This window comes from Fundulus heteroclitus, chromosome 5 (genome assembly GCF_011125445.2).
Source record: "Fundulus heteroclitus isolate FHET01 chromosome 5, MU-UCD_Fhet_4.1, whole genome shotgun sequence".
Taxonomy (NCBI): Eukaryota; Metazoa; Chordata; class Actinopteri; order Cyprinodontiformes; family Fundulidae; genus Fundulus; species Fundulus heteroclitus.
Genome location: NC_046365.1, coordinates 22,521,683 through 22,542,269, shown reverse-complemented (window position 1 = coordinate 22,542,269; position 20,587 = coordinate 22,521,683). Strand labels below are relative to the sequence as shown.

The following is a 20,587-nucleotide window of genomic DNA, read 5'->3' as shown; positions in this document are numbered from 1 at the left end:
ATGACCTGCCTACATGTAGCAGTGTGATCATCCAACATGGACAGGGCTTACGGCGGAGGGTAATTCATTTTCTCACTGTTGAGAAGGGCTCTGCTAATAGGTTAAATTCAATTACTAAGTGTGAATTTGATAATAAACAGAAAATGTGATATTTATCTGCTTCCGATATTGCAACCATTTAACATAGAGAATAAAACATGACCACTCAGGCTGACAAGTGAAACCTTTTTATGAGCAGTTAAAGTTGTGTAAAATATTCATGTTCTTGTGTTTTGTTGTATGCTTAATCTGATATTGATTGTGCAATAAAGATCTAAAACAGTCATGTTGGGAAGCAAAACAGATATGAAATTAGATCTGATGTGAATTTATAACATTTATGAAATCAATTGAGGAAAAACGTGAAACGTTTTAAACAATAAAGCCTCAAATAAGCGTGTCCTATAACTACTCCTCAAGGTCTTGGGTTTATCTGTGGGCCGGGTCTGATGTTGATTGGGCAATAGAAATATGAGTCATGTTTTAAAGTGAGGCAGAACTGAATTTACATTTATTGTTAATACAGAACATTTAGTTAAATTAGCAATTAAAAAAAATTCTGCTTTTACACTAAGACCTCAAGGCAACATGCCTGATCCTCACTGGTCGGTGATATTGATGCCCTTGCAGAGCTGGTGATGGACCTTCACAGGTGCATACCCTTCACACTGACACAGGTGAACATTCAGGGAAGTTATATTGAGATAATGGACTCTTATAAGTACCTGGATGTTCACCTGAACAACAAACTGGACTGGGGTCATAATACTGATGTTCTTTAAAGGAAGAGTCAGAGGAGACTCCACCTGCTGAGGAGGCTGAGGTCTTTTGGCGTGCAAGGGGCGCTCCTGAAGACCTTCTTTGACTCTGTGGTGGCATCAGCTATCTTCTGTGTTGTAGTTTGCTGGAGCAGCAGTTTATCTGTAGCTGAGAGGATGCTCTGTCCTGGGATGCCCCCTGGACCCATTGTAGGTAGTGGGAGACAGAAGGACTAAGCGAAAAATGCCATCATTACCAAAAACATGCTGGTCAGGTCGGCCATTAGTGGCGGCGCGTTTAGTCGCAGCGGCTCAGGCTAACCCGCCATCTGATCTATAAAATTACGTTGTATGCACCTTGTATATATAATGACAAATAAAGCACCTTATCCCTTATCATTGATAGACCATGTGTCCCACCAAATACAGGGAACTGTTGCAGAGCTGGAGAGCTCTTTCAGTGACACACTGCTGCATCCTAGAGGCTCAAAGGAGCATTTTTCCTGTTTACATTGAATATGGTATTTTTATCTGAATGTGCCGTATTATCAATAATTGAACTGTACTTTCTTTTTTTTTGTCTTTCTGATAAGTTCCCTTTCTGTTGCTTTAGAACTTAACTTTAGATTAGATTGTTTTTTATTTCTGGTCTAGTGAGTAACTCTGTGTTTTTGCCACTGTCATGCCAGAATTTCACCTTTGAGGGACAACAAAAGTATTTCTTATCTTATCTTATCCTATCTTATTCTATCTTAGCTTATCTTAGTTTATCTTATCTTAGTTTAGTTTATCTTATTTGTTGCACCTATAACAAATTTCAGTGCAACATGATAAACCATATACAGTTTTTTTAAGACAAGGTACGTATATGCATTGATGCAAATGTGGTGTGGTGGTCACTAGTTTTAAACTCAGAAATTTCCTCTGGATTAATATTTGTATATTATATATATATATTTATATATATATACTGTTTGTATATTTCAATAGCGTCGCTTACAAAACTTATTAATAGAACTGAAATTGTGTTCCATGCCTTATTTACCAGCCAATGAGCTGGGAGCTTGTAAAGTGGCCCCCTGCACCCCCACCCCTCACACCCAGTATGGACTCATTGACTCGCTTTTGGTAGTGGGGAAAAGGGACAAATAATAATGACCTGTCCTATTGGAAATTTGAATAATCACACATGCGCAATAAATAAACAGCTAGCTATTGCTTTACCTGCGCTAAAAACTCCAGACGAGTTCCTTGTGTAACGTCAAAGTTGCGCAACTTTGTGCCCATGCTCAGTGCGCGTCTCCTGATTCACGTTGCGTAAAGCCGTGACGTCTCACCGGCTGAAACATTACTTAAGCGACTTTCACAGCTCGCGTACGCTGAAAGGTTACCGCATCAACAGATAACCCCAAGTAAAGGAAAAAAAGGTACTGTTTGGACAAATGTTTAACTTTTTTATGTCGAGTTTGTCGCGTTTTGCTCTGCATGAAAACCCCGGCGGCAGGGCGTGATACTCAGTGTTTGAGGCATTTTATTAAGGTATTCTTATAAGGTTCCTGCTTAGAAATTTTTTGTTGGGCCACATTAGGAAACAAAAAAATCTGTACCTTAGCTCTTGATTTTGGTAACTTTGAGTGAATTAGGCTCATGTGAATTTGTTAACACAGTTTAAGTGTTTTTTTCTCTCATTATTATTATTATTATTATTATTATTATTATTATTATTATTATTATTATTATTATTATTATTAATTAATTAATTAATTAATTAATTAATTAATTAATTTATTTATTTATTTATTTATTTATTTATTTATTTATTCTTCCTGTGCCTAGTAAAAGCATCATGGCTCTCAGAAGTGCCCTGACGCGTCTGCTCACCAGCAGCCAAAAGTGTGTGGTGGTCACTGCAGGCAGAGCCCAGAGCACAGCTGCTGCAGCTGCAAAAGGTACATTCAGTAGCTGTTGTTTAATGAGGGCTTTATGTTACAAATGGGGCAAATTCAAGGCAAAATCAAATAAAAATAAGAGTATCTTGAGAAATTAGAAAAACTTTGCATAATGCAATACTACTGTGTGTTTTAGATGCTGAAGAGGTCAAAAAGGCTCCCAAGGCAGGTAAGTGCAGTATATATTAAGATCGTCAAGACTTTATTTTCTGTTACTGTTTATAAGAGTAACCTAATCGATGTGCCCACATTTTTTCCCTTACCTTCAGCTAAGGTGGCATTCAGCTGGCAGGACCCTCTTGATCTCGAGGGTCAGCTGACAGAGGAAGAAATCATGATCCGTGACACCTTCCGCAACTACTGCCAAGAAAAACTGATGCCTCGCATCCTGATGGCCAACAGGCACGAACGTGGGTGAAGCAGGAATGATTATTTGTCACAGGAAACTCAATGCAAAAGTTTTGTTACTTTACTCACACCTTGATTTGCTCATATACTGTAAAAGGAGTTAAAAACTGTTCCAAAAACATGTTACAATCCCACAGATTTTCACCGTGAGATTGTCTCAGAAATGGGGGAGCTGGGCGTCCTTGGCCCAACAATTAAAGGTAAACAAAGTACAATTTAGTTAACTTATGCACATCTTAAAGTTTTAATTACACTATATAAATGGATCTTGACAGGGCTTTGGTAGAGTATTCTTACCCACTGAACGTTTTCATCTGTATTTGTGGGGATTATATTTGATAAATTGACACAAAATGTCACTAAGTTTTGAAACGGAAGAAAAATACCTGGTTTTCATAGATTTTTAACAAGCAAGTACACTGAGTGTGGCATGCATTTGTACTTAGCCCACTTTGCTCTGATACCACTACATAAAATCCCGTGCAAACAACTGCCTTCTGGAATCACCTAATTAGTAAATAGAGTACATCTATATGTGAATTGTTTTCAGCATAAATCCACCTGTTCTGTGAAAAACAAGGGACACATAAGACAGCCCTGGGAGATAGAGATGTTTACAGCACTGCTTGATTGTAAAACAATGTCATAAATATTAAACATTTCAGTGACACCGGATATAGCCATGTAAATATCATTCTGTATTGGTGGCAGCATGATGCTGTGGCGAGTTTTTTTTCTCCCATAAACGACATGGAAGCAGGTCAGGAGTTGATTGGAAGATGGATGGAGTTAAATACAGGACAATTATGGAAGAAAACCTGATAGAGACTTGAGACTGGGCTGGAGGTTCACCCTCTAGAAAGACTGATAGTAGATAGCCAGAGCCAGAGTAGAATTGGTACAAATTTAAGTTTAAAAACCTGTATCAGGATGGTCCACTTAAAGTCCAGACCTAAATCTGCAGGAGAATCTGTGGCATGATTGAAAATGCATATTCAAGGATGCTCTCAATCCAATCTGACTGTGGTTGTGGTATTTTGCGAAGAAGATAGGACCAAAAAAAAAATCTGCCTCTATGTGGAAGGCTGGTAGAGACATACCCCAAAAAAAAAAAATAGTTGTAGCTGTAAATGCAGTGAAATGCGGTTCTTTTGAGATGTTCGTTAAAGATCATCCGCGCTCTGTTTACACTCCAGGGTATGGCTGCGCTGGAACCAGTTACGTTGCCTATGGGTTGATTGCCAGAGAGGTCGAGAGAGTGGACAGTGGCTATCGGTCTGTCATGAGTGTCCAGTCTTCACTCGTCATGCACCCCATCTATGCTTACGGCACCGAGGCCCAGAAGGAGAAGTACCTGCCCCGACTTGGTGAGCGGCACCCTTTTTATCAACCAGTTTTGGCTGCAGAAGGATGACAATGGGGTCATTTAACCCGTTGGCATGTGCTTATTTGTTCTGCAGCTCGGGGAGAAATCCTGGGCTGCTTTGGCTTGACAGAACCGAACCACGGCAGTGACCCAAGTAGCATGGAGACGAGGGCCAAGTACAATCCATCCAGCGGTACATTTTCCATCAGCGGAGCCAAGACATGGTATGCAGGCTCATTAGCAGCAAGACGTGGATTAATAGAAAGTTAAATAGTTAAGGGATATATACATGCATGTTATGTCTTTGAAAGTTTATTACCTTGGATAATTATGTGCTTATACGGCGGTAGAAATTCTGCTAAAATCGACTATAGACACGTGGCTCGGTGCTTTACTGAATTTTTACCTTCAGTCCGGCTGGATGACATAAGAGCTGGAGCGACGCCAGCAGCATGGCAATATTGCCAAAGGGCCAATAAAATGTCACAGTACAACGCAAACAGACACAATAACTGTTATAATATCTTCTAAAAGTTTCATTTTTTTCTGTTGCTGTAATAATGACATAAACATTTAAAGGGCATTTAAAGGTAGGAGCAGGATCTAAATTATATATTGTATATACTGGGAAGCCAAAGAATTTCTTCAAGGAGAGAGCTATTATGGTTTCCAGAAAGGGCTATTGTAACAGTATGGACAACAGAGAGCTGAACCAGCTAGGCAGACCAAAGAGAAGAGCGTTGCAACGTGAGAGGGGATCAGGGAGTAAACAAGCATGGTGGTGGAGATGGTTTTCAGAAAGGGACGAAGGACATTTATGTTATGGAGGCAGAAATAAGCAGCTGGGTGACATCATTTATGTGAGTTAAACATGGTCAAACTTTCAGAACAGAGTGGTAGGGGGGTGTGATTGCCTCTGCTCTATACCTATGAAGGCTTATTGAGTTGAACCAAAATTTAAATCATGTAAACAGGGTGGCAGGTAAGTGTGACAAAAAATGTGGTCTTAGAGGAAAGGTAGACCTGAGTGTCATCCATGGACCGCGGAACGCATTTCAAATTGGTCGGGCCCATCAGGCAAAACTCACAATACCACTACCCATCACATACGCACCCGCATACACGTAAAACACCAGCATCCCCTTGATCACGCAACTGATTTGCGTCACATGACACAAGACAAGCCAATCCATTTTTAGACACCAGAATGTATTGATTTCTCATAGGCTGTGGTCCCTGAGCATGATAAATGTGTCTGCCATGTTATAATTAAAATCGGCACCGAATTTTTATTTCACTTTTTTTCTGACGATCCAGCACACACGCCCCGGATTTATTTCCACTTACAATCATTATATTACAGCTAACACAATATTTACAGAATAAAAATACTTAAAAAAGAAAAGTCAAACTCACCCCTGCTCTAAATATTCTTGAAAAAGTGTCTCCGTCTGTCATTATGCTGGATGAAGTCCTATCCTCCAAGCATCCACTGTGGTCAAAAGATCCCTGTGTGTGTGGGCGCACATCAAGCTATTTAGTCTTTTCTGGGTCATTGTTGATCTCAGATAGGTCTTGATACGACGGAGGGACGAGAAACACCTCTCAGCACTTGCAGTGGACACAGCCTTAAAGCTAGCTAAGCTAACTAAGCTAACTAAGCTAACGAAGCAAACGAAGTAGCGGTCATAAGCAGCGCAGATGTGGGAAAACGTTTGTTTACATCACATGACACAATCAGCCAATACATTTTTAGATGGGATGATTTATCGCTTTCTCATTGGAGAATGATGCTGCTGCCATAGACTACTGTGCATTTGAAAAAATAGCTATTGAATAATTAAATTTTATTTATATATATTATTTTACATGTTTGATCATCAAAAGTAGGTAGGGCCGCGGCCCTACCGGCCCTACCGGTTCCGCGGTCCGTGGCGTCATCTGCATAGAAATAGAAATTAATTCCGAATTGCCATGAAGAAGGCGATATGCAATGAGCAGAAGGGGTCCAGGGATAGGACCTTGATGAACGCCGGTGGTAACTAGAAAATGATGCAGCTTTAAAACGTTTTGAGTTGAATCTGCTGAGTGCATCCAGAGAGATGATATTGTCCCATGCTCTTGTCTCTGCTAGGATCACAAACTCTCCTGTGGCGGACATCGCGGTGGTCTGGGCCCGGTGTGAGGACGGCAAAGTTAGGGGCTTCATCCTGGAGCGTGGAATGAAAGGTTTTACAACACCAAAGATTGAGGGCAAGTTCTCTCTGAGGGCATCTGCCACTGGTATGATCCTGATGGATGAAGTGGAAGTTCCCAACGAGAACCTGTTGCCCCATGTCTCAGGTCTTGGCGTAAGTGATAAATCTTACTCAGGTGATTTATCATGGCAGTTTTTGTGCAGTAGTAGGATACAAGATTCCTTTTTCCCCCCACTGTGATCAGGGTCCGTTTGGCTGTCTGAATAATGCCCGTTATGGCATCGCCTGGGGAGCTCTAGGGGCTGCAGAGTTCTGCTTCCACGCTGCCCGGCAGTACACTCTGGACAGGTACACAAACATTTAGGGGTTTACAAGCAGGAAGCCAGTTTTAAAGTGATCATGTTTCATCATTCAGTATCTCCCGATCAGAATCCAGTTTGGTGTGCCACTGGCCAGGAACCAGCTAATGCAGAAGAAGATGGCAGACATGCTCACGGAGATCACGATTGGCCTGCAGTCATGTCTCACCCTGGGAAGGCTTATTGATCAGAAGAAGTGAGGGAACTCTGTCACTCCTGTGTTTTGGCCCTTTTTTTTTTTTTTTTTTTTTACTGTCGACTGGTAATATATTTGTTAATCTCTATAGAGCGGCACCAGAGATGATCTCCATGCTGAAGAGGAACAGCTGCGGCAAGGCCCTAGATATCGCCAGACAAGCCAGAGACATGCTAGGAGGAAACGGCATTGCAGACGAGTACCACATCATCCGTCACGTCATGAACCTGGAGGCTGTCAACACTTATGAGGGTGAGTGAGAGGAGTGACCAAAACCACAGGTTCAATTTATCCAGGTTTCTTAAAGAGATCAGAGTGAACTAAATCTAACGCGGGAGATTGAAGTGGTACAACAAAAGCAGTTCTCTTCTTGGTAAAACAGCTTGCTCTCATTAAGTCATACCCACGTTATTAAAGCATGAGTACATGTAACATTTAGTTTGTGTTCATTGTATTGTATTATAACATTGCAGGTGTTACCTGTTGGAAATAAGAGAAAGTCCAATATGTTTATTCTCTGTGCAACAATCTCGATCGCTTAAAATCTTTGCATTAATTGATCTATAAAGATAAAAAGGGTTCAATCCACTAGTGGGAGATATTTTAAATGTCTAAAAGTCATGTAATTTTCTGACATGCAGACTCTATAGGATTACATTAAATATGCTGGGCTTTAAAACAGCATTTTAAAAAACATTAAACATACCCTGCATGAATATATGTACAGACACAATACACGTCGATTTAAAGATTATGTTGCACTCTTTTTTCTCATACACTCTTGCTAAGCGATCTTTTCCGAGGTAGGCATTTTGATTAATATCAGTTTCTAATCTTCCCCTTCTAACAGGGGCGGTTCTAGACAGGGGCCAACAGGGGCCTATGCCCCTGTAGAAATGGTCCTGGCCCCTGTTATGGCCCCTGTACTAAAGACATGATATTAAATACACTTCTCATAATTATTTGCAATGGCAAAGAAACCATAACTGATTGGTCACTTTGATCAATATTATTATTATTTTTTTACCTATACAGTTTTACTCTACTTAAAAGGAATTTAAAACTTAAGATGTTTCACGTTTAGCTTTAGCTGTATTGAGCTGGGGGCAAAGTATTCAACTGCTGGATCAGGGGTCTGAAAACTGCAGTTCCAGACCCACAAGTGGCTCACTTAATATTATTCCACAGTTAAATGTTGCCATTTTATTGTTGTTTTTTTATTTTTTTGTTCTGTGCCCCTGTGAAAAAACACTGGCCCCACCTTGGCCCCCCTGGTAAATTTGGTCTAGAACCGCCACTGCCTTCTAACATTAACAAACTTTAGAGTGATCAATCTCAGTATGACGTACTTAAGGATCAGTTATGCAGATATATATATAAAAGATTTTCAGGTGAAAGTAACACAAACCAATAACAGGATAATTATGAGATGACCAAAGGAGATACTGTTAATTTTTCTAACCCTTAGGTTTCCATCTTAGGTTACCATGTTGATAGGTCCAGGTAGAGGGGAACCAGCCTTCTGGGGCTAAAACTACACCTAAAGTTACCTTAAAGGTCTTATTTTACCACTATGGAGATTTTGTGTATTTCTGGCCTTGGGATAAGATTTTGATGAAGAGAGAGGACAATGAAAGACGGCTAAAACAATTAACTTGTGTAAAAAGATTTTAGTTATAAAAAAAATGTGATTTTAACACACATTTATGTTGAAACTCATGTGAATTTTAGATATGGGATCATTTCATTTTTTTCTCTTCATTTATACTCGTTTTGTGGTGGAAAAAATAGCTACTAATCATTCTTTTTAAAGCAGTCTTCTGAAGTGAAAAAAAAACGGTCTCTAAAGTTTTATCTTCTAGTTACATACAAACACCACAAGAGGGCAGCACCGTCCAGAACAATGCAGCTCGAACTCTCAACCACCTCTGTTATATTATCTGAACACCTTGTTAAAGAAGTTTTCTGTCGTCTTCCTTCTGCAGGGACCCATGACATTCATGCCTTGATCCTGGGCAGAGCCATCACTGGGCTGCAGTCGTTCACCGTGGACAAGTAGATGGACTTTAAGCATCACGATAAAACTGATGATCTGAATAATGTGGGAAGAGCAGTTTCATCCTAGGAGACTCTCCGCTGGGATACGTCATAACGATCACACTTGTGTTTTTTTAACTACTGGGACAAGATATTATATTTGTGTCTTAGTCTTATCCTTACTTTCCAGTCATATTGGAGCCAAACGTTGGATCCATCTTTTTACTGCTTTTTTAATTATTTAACCTGTCTTTGAACTGTAGTTAACAGTAACTTAACACTGTGACACTTTTGTAAGTCGCTACATATTCATCTGGTATATTTTGCGATACTTGAGCATTTAAATAAATTGATTTGAATGATCATAGTTGAAATGCTGTATATGCAGACGTTGATAGAGCATCACATTGAGATCTTTGTACTGTACATACCACGACAGCACTTTGGTTTGTTCAATTTTTATTGTGAATGTATTTATTAAAACAACAGTTGCTGAAACTGAACATGTAGAAAACGTGAGTTTAGCTTTAGTTAGTCTGTTTTTCAGCTGTAGTCAGAAAATGGTTAATTGAAACCTGAGGGAAATCAGTTGTTTAGTACTGGCGAAGAAAGGAAGAACAAACAGTGTAACAATAAAAGCACCACCAAAACCATTAAACTCGTCTTCATGTTAAACAAAACCACAAGCTCGTTAGAACATAAAAAAAAACGTAGTTATTGCTCTGATCTCTGATTAATGTCTAGCCCGTGTCTAAGGCTAGCCAGGGCCTGACTGGCCTCCAGGAGCTCATGGTTCAGCTTAGAGCAGTTTTCCAGCACCTCAGACAGCTCCTGCAGCTTCACCTGGATTTCATTACTGTTCTTCTCATAGATGATGTACATGTGCTCTTTCATCAGTTGGCACATCTCTGTCACCTGGAGGAGGGAGGAGAGAGAAATAAGGCCCAAACCTCAGTTTAAAACGGGAGAGCAAAGTAAAAACAACCCAGTTTTAAAAAAGAATCAGTTCCTGGAGAGATTTCTCGCCAAAATTCACACCTTCTCTGTTAGCTTCTCCTGAAAACCGTCCATCATCTCCTGGTCTCTGGTTCGTCCGTGGTTTATTTTTTCGATCATTTCTTGTGCTTTTTTGCTGATGTTATCAATGTATGAGCTGCAACCGACGTTAAGATAAAAAACATCCGTAAAAGGTTTCTTAAAAACAATAGTTAAATGTTTGCAGCCTGCAAGGGAGTTTATGTACCTGCTGTGCTGCTCTTCAATCTCAGTCATGCTCACACTTGAGGACTTCTTTCTTGACAAATCGTGATCTGTATCTTCCAGCTGCAAGAGAAGAAATTCTTTCATTGTTAGAAGAAAAATTACAGGCCCACATATTAGTGCTCAGAGCATAAATTTGCACTTTGACGAAACTATGTTTTAATTCTTGAACCTTGAGAGAGTCTGAGAAGTAATTTGGTAACTTACAATGTTTACGTTTTATGCAAAGAAATGCTGGGGTTCACGTCACTTACTTAATGTGAGGATTTAAAGTAATTTACAAAATTACATTCAATATTACGTAAGTATAATTTATTTTTAATTCTATGGTTGTATATTACCATCAGCGAATCGTCATGTCCTTTCTTAGGAGTGGACATGGAGGTGGATGGAAGGTCATCAAGGAAGAAATCCATTTTGGCCTGTCTGGCCGTATGGTTAAAGGGAAACAAAGTATAAGGTATTAATATATAGAATATAATAGAAATGCCTTTATTGTTCCACAGTGGAGAAATTCAGGCATGACAGTGGCAAAAACAAGTAGACAGAAATCACCAGACTTACACACAGGACTAATTACGTTTAAAGTTAGGCTGTACAACAGAAGAGAAAGACTTATATACGAACATTTGTGTGCAAATATCAATAGGACATATAAAGATAAATATGAAATGTTCAAGTTAACAAAATAAGAAAAAAAATAACGAAGCAGTCAATTTATAGAACAATGTAAAAAAAATCTGCAATTTGCAAACAAACACTCCTCGAGAAGCTAAAAATTGTGCAAACGGACCTTCAACTGAGAGACAGTGTAAACTGAAACACAATGTAAATAATTCATGACGAGATCAGACCCTGTGCAACTATTGGCATGATGTAAACCCTTATTGAGTTTGTTGTAAGCAGCAGAGATTATAAAGTCTAACAGCAGCTGGGATGAAGGATCTGGGGAAGCGCTCCTTTGAGCATCTGGGATGCAGCAGTCTGTCACTGAAAGAGCTTTCCAGCTCTGCACCAGCTCCAAGCATGGGGAGGGAGACATTGTCCATAAATGATGGTATTTTCCTTACGGTCCTTCTGTCTCCCACCACCTGCACTGGGTCCAGGGGGCATCCCAGGACAGAGCTGGTCCTCCTAATGAGCTTAACCAGCCACTTCCTCTCAGCTACAGATAAGCTGCTGCGCCAACAAACCACACCATAGAAGATGGCTGGTGCTACCACAGAGTCAAGGAAGGTCTTCAGGAGCGCCCCTTGCACTCCAAAAGATCCCAGCCTCCTCAGCAGGTAGAGTCTGCTCTGACCCTTCCTATAAAGAATATCAGTATTATGATTTCAGTCTAGTTTATTGTTCAGGTGAACATCCAGGTACTTAGAGGAGTCCACTATCTCAACATCACTTCGCTGGATGTTAACCGGTATAAACGAGGTGGGTCTGTGCATATGACAGTCAACCACCAGCTTCCTTACACTAAAAATATTGTATTGCATGTAAAAATATTACCATTACAACAACTTTTGTGCTCAAGTTAAAAAAAAAATGTTAGGTGGAGCCCTGCCTTTGGATATCAGACTAAAGCGTTTACTATTTTTATTATGAATACATTTCGGATCAATCCAATGAATGCTATCTCAAGTAACAGATCAGCTAAAAAGAATTTTATGTTCATGCCGTCTGTTTGCCAGTGCCAGATGTCCTACGTTTTTGAGTTGATTAATTTCTATTTTCCTGAGCTGATCCAAGTCAGCTGTTGAGTGGCTGTAGTTAAACATCAGGTTAGGAGGGTCACAAAATACTTACAAGGTTGTGAAAAAGATCTGTCAAATGAATACCTGTCAGTGACTGGATGTTGGTGGTTCTATTTTACAATATAATCTAAATAGAAAGGTTTTATCTGAATCAATTGTCTGGGCTGAAGGGTCAAATTTGTGTACTATTCCTGAATTACAGTCACGGCTGCACAAAAAACATCCAGAGGGCCGCACATGGCACCGGGGCCACAGTTTGGACATAAACAAAAACAGATTATACAACCCCAGGTTATATTAAAATAAGATTTCAATATATATATATATATATATATATATATATATATATATATATATATATATATATATATATTTTTTTAATCTAGTTATATACATTTTTAAATCTTTTAATCGTGATAGAAAGTATTTCATCATCTCTTTTTTTTGTCTTTTATTCCAAATTGTTTTATTACTCCAGACATGTAAAGCACTTTGAGTATTGTCTGGATTGTTGAAGAGAGCTATATAAATAAACTTTGATTGATTAATTGATTGATTGTAATTAAAGCTATTGCAAAATACTCAGTCATAAGTAATTAATAATCAGTCATAACTAATCATAACTAATTAATCATCTACCCATAAAAAGAAAGAGACCTAAACAAAATAAACTAGGAGATATACTCTTATAAGTACGGCTAACATGTGAAAATCTCATTCTGGATTAAATTTAACATATTCTTGTTATTATTATTATTATATTATATTGTTATATATTAAGTGCAACTCATAATTATTCTGAATTAAGATTATTTTTTTTTTAAATACAAGCTGATTCTTATTGCACCTGGCGACATGTTTCTGAAGACTGCATTATGATTTAGTTTGGGAAAACATTTCAATGCTTTAAAATATTGTTTGTCAAAAATACAAATACCTCTTTCAATAAACCAGTTTGGTAAAAATGCTTTATCAGCTAATTCACATTGTCAACTGATCCAATCAATAAGTTATATGTCCTAGCTCAAGCTAACTTTTATTAGTTTAAGTGTTAATTGGTATTAAAATTCACAGTTTGGTACAATTTACAGCAAGTCAAAAACAAATGGCCAACATAATCCTGCAGTGAACATTAAATCCAGTCCGTTTTTCAGGCATTTCAGGATAAATGTAGCTAACTGTTTTCTGCTAGCTAGACGTTAGCATGTAAAACGTAGCTAGCATGCTAACGTGTGCTAGCTTAATACAGTATAGTGAGGTTTTCTCTTGTTAATAAAGATTAAAAAATGCACAACTTTGTCACGTAGTTTATAAATCCGCGCACTTTATAACCCCTTATAATTTATATTGCAGTCGTTTCTTAAATACATTGGTCTCAATTGGCAAACTTTAAAGAAATTAATTTGCAGCATCAAGCATAGTACTGTTCAAAGTGCTCTCCTTTATAGATCATATCATCATTTTTTCCCCATTCATAATAACTACTAGAACATCAGGTTAGGAGGGTTGCAAAATACTCACAAGACTGGATTTAGTTGTGAAAAAAATCTGTTAAATGAAAACCTGTCAGCTTCAGGTTATGTAAATCTCAGATAAAACAAGCAGAAATGTACTCTGATTATGATGGGCTCTGAGTTCTGTGTTGTTGCTCAGTTCAGGTGCTCAGTAAATACAGCACCTTATTCATTCCTCCTTCACCTTTTTTTTTTTTTTGTAATAGTTTGCACTATGACTGTATAAAGCGTTTTCTGAGATTAATCTTAATTAATTCAGTATGATTACACTAAAATACTGCTGTTAGAAAATCCCCAAGCTGTTCATAAAATACTCAATTGCTTCTATTAATCAGGGGTTCCCAAAGTGGGTGTGAGACCCCCACTTTGGAGGGTCGCGAGAAACCTTTTGGGGTCACAAGATGATTTGATGCTAATGTGATAAAAAAAAAAAAAATTAGTATTTCCTTATTTGTGAAACTGATATCAAAGTGTCACTTTACAAGATGCTCCACAATCCTCATTTTAATGCATGGGGATGACTTAACTGGGAAGTGTTCTTACAGAAATATTACTTTATCCTAGTAATTTCATGGCTTTATTCTCATAATATAATAATAATAATAATAATAATAATAATAATAATAATAATAATAATAATAATAATAATAATAATAATAATAATAAAACATCCTGCTTATCAAAATGGGGTCCCCAGTCTCTGACACTGTTATTCTGGGGGTTGCAGGCTGAAAAGTGTGGGAACCCCTGTATTAAGACATACACTCTTTTTTAAACCACTTATATTATTTCTTCTGTTTATTTCAGAATGGTAAAACATAGCAAAACAAAACCATTTGTGTCGTAATTGCACATTTATAGGTATAGGTCTACAGTAACTGTATGCTGGGATGGCCGTCTTGTGTAAAGCGGTACATCACTTGCAAGATTTGTTGTGGATTAAATGCTCTCCAGTTCTGTGAGCTTGGATAGGGTTGGGATGGTTGCTGATTGATCAGCACTGTGATCTGATGTAATCCCCTCCCTTCCCTTCCTTTCCCCTCTGTCACTGCCCGCAGTCTGGATTATGTCAGGACAGAGGAAACAGCAGACGGAAGCGCACAGCCTGGTGGAAATGCCATGATGCCTCTTCAATTTACAGGACATAATCTTGATCATTACGGGAAACTGTGTAGAGCGGGATTTAGTTAGGTCAAATAGCAAGAATCCAAATGTTTTTTACGCTGGAATTTACAAAAACTTGGTAGCTAACAGGTCAAGAGACTTTATTGATTGACTGATTTTTTTTTTTTTATTCTTAAAGTTTTGTGCTCAAATGTACTATTTTTTACTTCAGGAAGAGACTCTTCTGCAGGACAAAAACTTCACACCAGGAGCTGTTTTTCTCTGAATGCGCTGGAGAAACCGCTCTTCAGTTGAGGAATCTCCTATTCTGGAAATATGGACGGCTTTAACTACACAGACCCAGCGGGACAGTCCTTCCAGTATTTGGTGCAAAATGTGGAACCTTTGTATAAGCAGTACAAGCCGCCGCCTAGGGACCTCATTCAGCTCCCCAAATCGGTGCTGTACCTTCTCATGGCTGCCCTGGTCGTCGTTGCTGTGGCGTACGCCATCGTCGGTCACCTCATTAAAGACCTCATGCTGGATATAACAGGTACCCGACACAGTCAGGGGCAACACATAAGCTCCGCAGCATAATTCTTCTTGACCTTAAGCATGAGCTAATCAGGCTTTTAGTTGTGTGCCGTCTGCTCTCAAATATCAGCGCGTTAAGTGATGCTGTCAGCTTTCTTCTTTGCACTTTCTTGAGAAAAAGATCCAATTTCAGATGTTATTCTATAACAGATAGAGGTAGTCAATAAAAATCAAACACTTTAATTCGATTTCTGTCTTCAGTTTGCTGCATTCTAAGGAGAAAAGAGGCAAACTGGTGAAAGGGCAGTGACGGTTTCCTAGGGTCTGTGCAGATTCACTGGCTTCTTTCAGACCAAAACGGAGTTTGGTTAACAAATATTTTGGATATAATCGTGGCTTTTCCAAATTCAGATCTTAACAATCCCCCACATCCCTTCCCCTGACCTCCAGCATTGGACCCACAACCGCAGAAAGGATAAAACAGGGCTGAAAGACTAGAAATTGAGTCATAGAGTGTTGTACGAAGCGTGTTGCTTTTTGCTTTTCTTTCCAGTTTTGAGTTTTGTGCCCTGAAGCTGGACATTTCTTTCTTCTGTTTTCACTATCTTTAGAGCAAATTATAAAGAGAAAGAATTTCTTATACTTAAGAGCGGATCATGAGTCAATGGCACACCCTTCTGTAGCTTAGTAAAAGAGTAGATTTAGCGTAATGACCGTGGAGTGAGACTCTTTAAATACAAAATGGTGCAGAATCTCCATGTTGATACTGTAGCACAGAAACCCTTACACACGTCTCCTCCAGTTTTTTTGCTTTGGATGTGTGTTCAGCGTACAACATTATCTCACAAAACATAGATAATATGCTACATAGTTGTCCAGAAAGTGGAGGTTGTGCCCTTTCATCGGGCGCAACCCTCCACAGGTATGTAAATATGAATGTTTAAGACTCATGGACCGCAGGAAATATCTTAATCCTTCATGACGCTCTATAATCAGGGGTGTCCAAACTTTTCGGTACGTGGGCCGAAATTGTCAAGTCAAAGGAACTCAAGGGCCAAAAAATGAATAAAAACATTTTTTAAACCAAATAAATATGTTAATTTGCTTGCGCTACAAAATATGATAATTTTAAATACATAAATTAGTCCATTGTAGGAAATTAATTTGTAAATCACTGTATATCGAAGGTTTAAAAAAAGATTTTTGCTTATTTGTCGTATTAAAAGATGGTCGTCCAGTTTGCAAATTATTTAGAATAATTTAATTTGACTCTTTAACAACAATGAACTGTTTTTGGTCTAGCAATATCAGAACAGCGTTTGGGTCGGTTGTTCTTTGAAAACACTCGCTGTAATTAGCCAATTTTAATGATTTAGTTCAAAGCAGATTTTAATGCACCAAAGTCTGAATTTGCGTCATTAAATGTCATTGGATAGATGTTACTATGAAATTAAAGAGAATGACAGAAGGGTGTTTATTAAAAGATGAAAACTTTAACATTTTCAATTGTAGGATTCTGACTTTTCTAGAATAATTTTGCCCTAATTAAAAACTAAAATCTTCCATCTGCATCAGCCCGTGCTGGTGGACCAAATCTTTTTTGAAATGCAGTTAGAGGGCCACTCCAAATCAGCACAGGGGCCACAAATGGCCCCCGGGCCGCACTTTGGACATGCCTGCTCTATATGCTCTTCTGTAGTTTCCTAAAACTGCGCATGGCGCGTCCTCACAGAGGGCACAGAGCAGTGTTGGACTGAGACTTAAAGGTCTGAGGGTTGTGAAAGATTAGCTTGCAAATCAGCAACCACCTACTAGTTACACAAACACTGATGCTGGCACCCTATTGGTCCTGCATTTTGTATCCACCATTAAAAAAAATTAACTTCATTAAGGATCCTGAGCACGTTTGATCACTTTATATATGCAAAATAATGCATATTAAGCTAATTTCTTCTTCTGTTTGTCAGTGTTTTTATCTGCTATAGTTGATTGCATTTTATGACGTCGTTTCTCACGTTTGCTCACAGACTGTTTGCTGGGCCCGGTTGAAGAGGAGCTGAAAAAGGACTCAGAGGTGGGGGGTGTCGAACCTCATCACATGCCGCCCGCCCTGAGTCACTCCCACCCGAACGCCTTCCACGTGTGGGACCAGGACGACATAATCATCCCCATGAGCCCCGTCCACGAGAGCCCGTTGGCCAGCCCGCTGATGTCCGTCATCCCGTACATCCCCTCCTTCATCCCCGGGCCCAGCCCCACATCCAGTCACCCGCTGCCGAGGGAGAGTGAAGCGTGAGGGGGGGGGGGGGGGGGGGAAACTCACCAGTTTCCAAAGTAGTTGGGAAACTCATTCATTGGAAAATGTGCAGAAAACTCTGGGATTTAACCCGAAAAGTCGTTTTAAATTCGAAGGCGGTTCTTCCTTTTTGACATCTTTCTGGGAACATAAAAGCAACGACAATTTCGTCAATTTCGGCTCGGCTTTTTTTGTTTTGGAGACTCTGTTGTTTGTTGTCCAGCAAGACAAGGAGCGATACCAGATGTGTTTGTTCGCTCAGAAGCTGGAGTACTCTGGATGTTCGCCTTCATTTGTTGCTTTTTTTTTTTGTCCAGTAGCCGATTCTGTGCCAATGACAATGCAGTGATCATATTTCGCCTGCCAAACCAAGAGATCATATCAACTGAACTGTCAGATTTATTTAAAACTAATCTTTTTATCTCCAGTAAAGAGAATAATTCCATGTGACTCAAATTGAACAAAGTTGTTTTTTTTTTTTCTGGCTGGGGGAAAAAGTCAGGACAACCTACTCCTTAACCACTTGTGTAACCCCATTTGGCCGAAGTAACTTTAGCGAGACGCTTCTTTTAGCTAGCTGCCAGTCTGTGGTACGCTGTGAAAGTCTGAGGAAAGTTTACCCCACTCCTTACTGTCAGCTGAGGTGTTTGAGGCGATTCTTGCCTGTTTCAAATCACAGCGCAACAAGATCTGGATCTGGGATTTGACTAGGCCATTTCAGGACACTCCGCTACTAAATTCCCCTCCAGTCCTTGGTGGATTTATTGGTATGTTTTGGGTAATTTTCATGTTGTAGGATCAATTCTGCTTAGGCCGTTGCTATGTTATTTACAAAGGGTCTCACAAATTTCCTCAGACACATTTGATTAGCTGAGCTGCACAGTGCATCATCTAAACCACGACCCTTCCACCTCCATGCTTCCCAGTTATGCTGTATTTGCTTTATGTCCAATGTGTCCTCTGATCTGGTGTTTTAATAAATCAACATCAAACTCTTCTCTTCTGAGAACATTAGCACAGTTCGCCTGCTATTTCTCTGCTTTCTCTCTGGCAAACCTTATAGTCAGGCCTTCATGCATTTCTGAAGGATGAAGAATGTTTTGCACCTTGCAAACTTTCTATGAAAGCTTAACTTGTGGCAGATAAATTCCCATCAACAGCAGCAAAAATCCATCATCAGTAACCATGAGAACATTGTAGAGTCTTTGGAGACTTCTTTCAGCATCTTGCGGTCTGCTTTCTAGCTAAACTTGTATAGAGGGCTAGACCTGGGCTTATTAACAGGTTAAATGTCCTTCAGATTGTTTTGCGCACGGTGGAACGGCAGATTTTGATTCTTCCGAGACCTCTTTAAAATGCCTTACCATACTCATGATGAGATGATTGAATCTTCTTTCTGAAAGCTTGGCTGTATACTTTGTCATTTTTAGTTGGGAATGAATGTAAGGGAGGATCAAATGTCTCCATGACAAGAACAGCTTTCTTTAAAATTGCATTTAACAGTTTTTATTGTGTCATTTTATTATTTAAATTTCTATTTTCTTTCCATGTGACTGTACATATACTTAGCTCATGTTTGGGGTGGATCAGTAATCTCAATGAACAGCATGTCAGCTTGAAATCGGCTCTTAAACATTCAACTCCATTATTATAATTTTTTTTACTGTACCATAAGCTATAAAAAATAGAAAACAAAAACCAACTTCAAGTCTCAAATGTCTGATTTGTTTATGAAATAAAGGCAAGTAATGGTGTAAACGGCAACATATGCTGACCCAGTCCTACTCTAATGCCAAAAATAACTGCGGGCCTCAAGGAGATTTGCCTTCGGGATGAAGTTAATTCAATTAGTTAAGGCGACCACTTTAAGGTGACTGTGTGATACAGTTTAAAGACTCAGAGATTAATTGGAAAAAACGGAAACCTCAAAAATAGAGTGCAAATCTCCTCCTTTATATAAAAACAAAGTAAAAAATAACCACTGAATAAAGCACTTTTACACTATGTCTATTTTATTTTCAGTTTTGCTCTATTTTTAAACTGTTTAATTCAAATGTATGTGCTATTTAAACATGAGGAAAGGTTTGGTTTTGTTTAATTTTTTTTTCTTTGTTAAGGAAGGGCCTTTAGTCTTGTTTTTTAAAGAAAGTTTTACACCAGCCCTGAGTGGAGCGCTGTCTCAATTAGACGGCAGAACAAAATGAAACAGGCATGTAATGCTCTTTGCTGTGTCAGCACCACAGGAACCTTAATATAAAAGACAAAAGTACATTTTAGGGTGTAAATTTAGACAGACAACGTCTAAAGTGGAAAAATGTGCACCGGTATATAGATACAAGCCTGTGTCAGCACCGTGTCATTGTTTTTTTTATATAAAAATAAAAGGTACCGACCCATCCTCTCTTAAATTCTGGTGCCTTGGTGGCGTTCTCATTAAGCTGGCAATGCTCATCCCATCTGTGAAAAGCAGAGTGCCTGTATTTAGTGATGGACGGAGATTAGGGTGAGCAGATTAGATGAGCAAGCTTGACATCGGAAATGCCCTTTTATTACTTTGAGCTGCAGAATTAGATGACTGGACCGGCGTAGCTAAATCCGGCAAGATGAAGCTAAGAATCTGAATGCATTGCTACCGCTGCACGTCACAACATCAACCGGAAGTCAGAAGAGCGTACCGATCGAGCATTAAACAGATGGAGGAAGTCAGAAATCTGTGACAAACCTGTGTGACCCGTGGTATATAAGATAAGATAAGATAAGATAAGATAAGATAAGATAAGATAGGCTTTATTGATCTCACAATGGAGAAATTCACTTGCCA

At 39.0% G+C, this 20,587-nt stretch overlaps 2 protein-coding genes across 2 annotated transcripts; one reads left to right on the top strand and one right to left on the bottom strand.

The window, feature by feature from the left end:
* The first annotated feature begins 2,118 nt into the window (after nt 1–2,118).
* On the top strand, nt 2,119–9,677 carry LOC105931436 (glutaryl-CoA dehydrogenase, mitochondrial). The gene is made up of 12 exons (XM_021320318.2): nt 2,119–2,224; nt 2,634–2,746; nt 2,883–2,915; nt 3,016–3,156; nt 3,292–3,354; nt 4,351–4,521; nt 4,615–4,744; nt 6,655–6,871; nt 6,963–7,066; nt 7,148–7,273; nt 7,365–7,525; nt 9,259–9,677. The coding sequence occupies exons 2-12, from the start codon at nt 2,644–2,646 to the stop codon at nt 9,330–9,332; spliced, it is 1,323 nt and encodes a 440-aa protein (XP_021175993.2). The 5' UTR covers nt 2,119–2,224; nt 2,634–2,643; the 3' UTR covers nt 9,333–9,677.
* Nucleotides 9,678–9,828: 151 nt separating this feature from the next.
* syce2 (synaptonemal complex central element protein 2) lies at nt 9,829–13,962 on the bottom strand. The gene is made up of 5 exons (XM_036137203.1): nt 13,840–13,962; nt 10,912–10,996; nt 10,554–10,633; nt 10,349–10,463; nt 9,829–10,225 (listed from the first exon to the last, which is right to left on the bottom strand). Exons 2-5 carry the CDS (start codon nt 10,984–10,986, stop codon nt 10,025–10,027), a joined length of 471 nt encoding a protein of 156 aa, XP_035993096.1. The 5' UTR covers nt 10,987–10,996; nt 13,840–13,962; the 3' UTR covers nt 9,829–10,024.
* Nucleotides 13,963–20,587: the final 6,625 nt, after the last annotated feature.